Genomic DNA, 5096 nt, shown 5'->3' with positions numbered 1-5096 from the left:
ATTTTCGTTCGTTTACATTTGTTTAGCATGTTTACGAACGAACATAAACGAACACCAACACACCTTATTTCTAAACGAACGAGCACGAACACAAAGATTTTTGTTCGTTTACCGTTCGTGTTCGTTCGTTTGTTCGGTTAAGTTAAACGAACGAACATGAACAAGCCTCCGTTCGTGTTCGTTTGGTTCGTTTACAGCCCTAAGTACCGATAAACAACTCCTAAACTTGTACCCGACGTGTCTTCATCTTTTGAAAACGGTCAATATATACCCAAAAATAATTACAAAAAGTATGGTTTTGGTTATTTGGGCTTTGTTTTGTTTGGGTTTTAGTTGCACCATTTGGATTTTAGGGAAATACGGTAGCACCTTCTAAAACGATACAGTAGCACCGTTAACAAACCTAAACTTTTTACCCTTCGGCGGCGAAATAATACGGTGGCACGTGCCACCCATGCCACCACATAAGGTCCGCCCATGTAGAGTCCTACATCGGCTACGTTTGGAAAAATTCTTCTGTATATATGTTGAAATTTCCCTTATTTCCTTAAGGGTTCTTTTGGAAAGTGATCTTAGGGTTCCACGTATTCTCACATGGTATCAGAAGCCAAGTTCTACCGTCCATTTGGGACATCTTTGCCCGCCTAACCCCTCTCAGACACTCTGGTACATCTTTGCCTATCTAGCCTCAGTTGGAGGGGGCGTGCTAGAGTCCCGCATTGGCTAGCCTTGGACAAATTTTCCTCTATATATGTTGCTAAAGATTTGACCTTTTTGATGTTAAAAAGGACCCAAATGGAAATCTCGAACGATGATATCTTGCCTGATGGAAGGAAAGTAAAAGCAGGAGGTATGGTGACATACGTACCTTAATCAATCGGACGAAATTGGGATTCTGATGCAAATGAAGTCAAGCCCGAAAGATGGTTTCTTCCAAAACACTTCTCCGTTCAAGTTCACTGCATTCCAGGTCAAAAATACGAACAAACAACAAGCGGGGACATGCCTGCAAACGAAGATGGGTGATCGCTATTTTGTGTAGGTTTGAATTGGTGGAAGGGGAAAAAAGGATTAACGATTACAGTTTCAAACCATTCATAAGATTCCAATTGTGTTCTTTAAAGTTAACTTATTTAGCATGATGTTAACGACATTTAGATTACACTACGACAGTAACTTGCCCTTCTTGTTCCTCCAATCTTCGGTTTCAGCATCTACCATCGCTTTAACACGAACACGAAATCCTGGATACGGTTCGTACCCGAAAAGAATCTGAAGTGTCTGAATCAAGAAAACCATAATCAGACCAAATCTAGCTTAACCTCAACTTTTTGATGAATCGTATGTTTAATTCTGTAGACATTATTACCTCAAACAAAACAAAGAATGGAGCCATCAAGAAGGCTTGCAAAATGTTGTCAAGAAGAGCAGGTGCTCTTCTCTGCAAATTATGTTTGATTAGAAGCATTATAATACTCATTTTATCCTGCAAGTGATGAAATTTAAGTAGCTGACCTCGAATACCCCATGGCCTATAAATTGCGCGATCCAAGAAACCAGTTGCACAACGAGAACGACCTGATATGAAATTGTGGCGATTCACAAAGGTTAGTCAAATATCTAATTATCCTTCAATAATGTTGAGATGGAGGTATCTTGTGGATCAAAACCAACCATATAAATTGTGAGAATATGTGGAACCCCAAGAATTACTCTCCAAAAGAACTCGAGAAAGGAGGTTACAATGTATATCGAGGAGAAATGGTCCAAGTCTAGCCGATGTGGGACTCTAACACGCCCCCTCCAACAAAGAGGCTAGACGGGCACATATAGTCCCAAAGTGTTGAGAGGGGGCTTACACGAGCAAAGGGGCTACACGAGTAAAGATTGCCCCAAAGTGGTAGATCTTGGCTCTGATATCATGTGAGAATATGTGGATTCCCCAAATTACTCTCCAAAAGATCCCTTAAGGAGAGAAGAAGGTTCCAACCTACATTGAGGAGAAATGGTCAAAGTCTAGCTAACCTGAGACTCTTAATATACATACATACATATAGATAGATGAAGGATCGTGTGAAAATAGGAGTTAAGATGATAAGTGTAAGAAGGGATTTGGACCCTTGATCACTTTCAATCTCAAACCAACCGATGAATCGCGCTTTAGAAGGGAATTGATCTGGTGCTTCCCATTAGTGTTAATCTAGTGGAAATCTTCAATTCGGATTGATCCAAGGGTGGAGATCCTTTCTCACCCTTCTTACCAACTCTATACATATATTAACGATGGTCACTAGCCAAATTGGTAATATTGGATTAAAAACACAATCTAGCATTATCTAGTTCATCAACTATGGAAGACACAACTTGATTTTTATTGGGTGTTTGGATGTGTGTAACGGAACCGATTATTGCAACTTGAAATCATAACAAAATTTTACATCACGTAATCACTTTCAAAACGAGCGATTCAAGTAACCCTTAAATCATCATCAACTAATCTTCCCAAATTGTATTCTTGATCAATTTCTTTCACTGCCATTGATAATCGTCAAGCAAGCACCACTCAGATCAAAATATAAGAAAACCCAACTCATTTCCATAATCAATATCTTAATTCAGCATCAAGAATCTCTAATCACACCAATTAATTCAATAAAAAGAAGCAAAACCCAACTCAATTCCATAATCAATATCATAATTTAGCATCAAGAATCTTTAATCGCACCAATTAATTCAACAAAATGAAGCAAAACCCAAATCAATTTCCAAAAGAAATTACCTTCCAGGCCAGTTGAAACCCTAGGAGACTTGCAAGAGCAGTACTAGCAATCCAACAAAAGAGACAGAGTAAAGCAGCCAACGAACCAGCCTTAAAATCCAAACAGATATAAAACACAGCGTAGATCAAAGTAAACAAGAAGGCAAAGTTAAAAATCAGGATAAAATGGGTCTGAAATAAAGAAAAATGGAAATTGGGGAAATCAAATGGAGCAGGTATGAAATTGAAAAGAAGAGCAGCAGAGAAGAAGATCGGCCAAACAAATATCATATGAATGGTTATGTTAATTGAGTTGCTGTGATAAGCTGAATAGAAAGCAAAGTTTTTATCAAGATCAAGAAACCCCATTTTCCAATTTTGCAAAAGCTTCAAGAACGTGAAAGAAAACTGAAATGAAATTAGAGGGTATTTTTCGACGTAATTAATTACATAGAATACCCAAATATAATACAAGTAATATCATTTTCAACATACCTAGGGAATTGTTTTTTAATATTAAGAAGGTGATCGAATAGAGGTTACAATATATGGAAGGGGGTGTTTTGTATTTACTGAATGGTTTGGTGCAGAATGATTAAGAGGCTCTCATGATATAGTGCAAAATGAAATATAATTGTTCGGTAATTGCTTACAATGGAATTAGATTGTTGAACGGTTAATGGAGGTCTATGATACAAAACCATTCCGAAAGTTTTAGAACCATTAAGAGGGGCCTAGACGAGTATATATTATTTCAGAGTGTCGAATCCCTACAGTTATAGACTTTGATTCTGATATCATGTGAGAATATGTAAAAATTCATTAGATTACTGTCCAAAAAGCTTTTAAAGAGAAAAATGAGGTTGTACCGTGTATAAAAGAGGAAAAAGAAACTTTTTAATTTTGAATGGTCAAGTTCTTGAACTTTTTTAATAAATAAATCATTAAACTTTTTTTTCTTTTAAATGATCGAGTTAGGTTGACAGGTGGTTGTTTTTTACTTTAAAATCTTCTCAGACAGTTATAGGTAGTTTTTTTGGGTAAAAACTATGTAGATAACCAATTTTTAAAAGTCTGACAATTTATTTATTCAAAATGAGAAAGTTCCATAATTTATTCATTCAAATAGTAAATTAAGTATTTACATAACAAATTAATATTTTTAACTGTATGCTTATTGAAGTGTCAGCATCAAGTAGTCGATCAAATGTGCAACAAGTGATAGGGGGACTTGTGATACGAGTGTACAACAACGAAGATCCAATCAAGTGAGTTCGTGACGTTAAGTCTTCCAAACGTAAAGATGGACAAGTCAATGCAGATGCCGGTTAGAGATGTGAAGTAATGATTGTGGCGACCAACGATGGACGAATCAACGAAATGCAATTTGGAGACCCTTTGTTGTCATAGTTTTTGGTTGTCACTCACATTTGTACAAGGATTCAATATTTTTTTTATACTTAATTCTTGATTTCTGCCCACTATAAATATAAATACAAGCAACACTCTTGTGGTTACGGAGTTTTAAATACGGTAACTCCGAACTACCCGCAAAGCAGGTGGTCGTCCTGAGATTAATCGACTCGTATAACGGGTTGCATATCCAGATTAATAGAAAAAACACAAACAAACACTCTTAAATATAGATAAAATAAATATATGAAATATAGGCTGGAAAAGCAAACTGTGAAGATAAGACACCAAATACTTTTGGCAAGTTGATGAATGATGCTTTATATGTATTTTTTTTGTTATTATTTGTTTTTTTTTTGTTATTATTTGTTTTTTTTTTTTTTTTGGATTATATGAATTGGCTTTAGTTTAAGATATTTAATGGCAACAGTAAAACTACTCTTAACAGGGTTGGGTTCACGTGATACTAAGAGTTTTTTGTAAGACCCGTATGACCAATTTATGTTCATTAATCAATTTTATAAGCTAATGATCTAATGATCTAAAGTTGCACGGTGACAATTTTGTGATTATTGAGAAGTCTCGTGACAATTTTGTGATTATGAATGTTCAGATTGTAGATCTAATCCAATGGTTGAAAATTGGTCTTACGGGTCTCACGAAAAACTATTGGTCTCACATAATCCCAAGTCTATATATATATATATATATATATATATATATATATAGGGGCATGTTCAAATGCGAACCGTCCAATTCTAAAAAACCGTGTAAACCAAATTCGACCAATAAGAAAATTTCATTTGTTTTCAATTAAATTTAAATAATAAGGGTATTTATGACATTTTGTACACATATTTCGTAATTATGGAAGTTATTAATTCATATTATATAAGGAAATTAAATAAAATAAATATTGAAGAAA

At 35.2% G+C, this 5096-nt stretch overlaps 1 protein-coding gene across 2 annotated transcripts in view; it reads right to left on the bottom strand.

Annotated features, from left to right (window-relative positions):
* Window positions 1-3234, bottom strand: part of LOC112522984 (uncharacterized endoplasmic reticulum membrane protein C16E8.02-like) — a 5446-nt gene extending 2212 nt beyond the window's left edge. The window contains exons 1-5 of one of the 2 annotated variants that reach the window (XR_003070230.1): window positions 2780-3212; window positions 1516-1578; window positions 1370-1441; window positions 1182-1281; window positions 869-1006 (exon numbers count right to left, since the gene is read on the bottom strand). Coding sequence is in view for 1 of the 2 variants with exons in the window: in XM_025132367.1 (XP_024988135.1) it covers window positions 972-1006; window positions 1182-1281; window positions 1370-1441; window positions 1516-1578; window positions 2780-3127 (618 nt within the window). In the remaining variant the exon portion in view is untranslated. Of the gene's footprint in view, window positions 1-868; window positions 1007-1181; window positions 1282-1369; window positions 1442-1515; window positions 1579-2779 lie in introns of those variants that run through there. The other variant, XM_025132367.1, reaches the window with a different exon arrangement.
* Window positions 3235-5096: the final 1862 nt, after the last annotated feature.

The sequence above is a fragment of the Cynara cardunculus genome (genome assembly GCF_001531365.2).
Source record: "Cynara cardunculus var. scolymus isolate 2C chromosome LG 12, CcrdV1, whole genome shotgun sequence".
NCBI lineage: Eukaryota > Viridiplantae > Streptophyta > Magnoliopsida > Asterales > Asteraceae > Cynara > Cynara cardunculus.
Note: the sequence above shows the minus strand (reverse complement) of the source record. Positions and strands in the feature narration are given on the sequence as shown.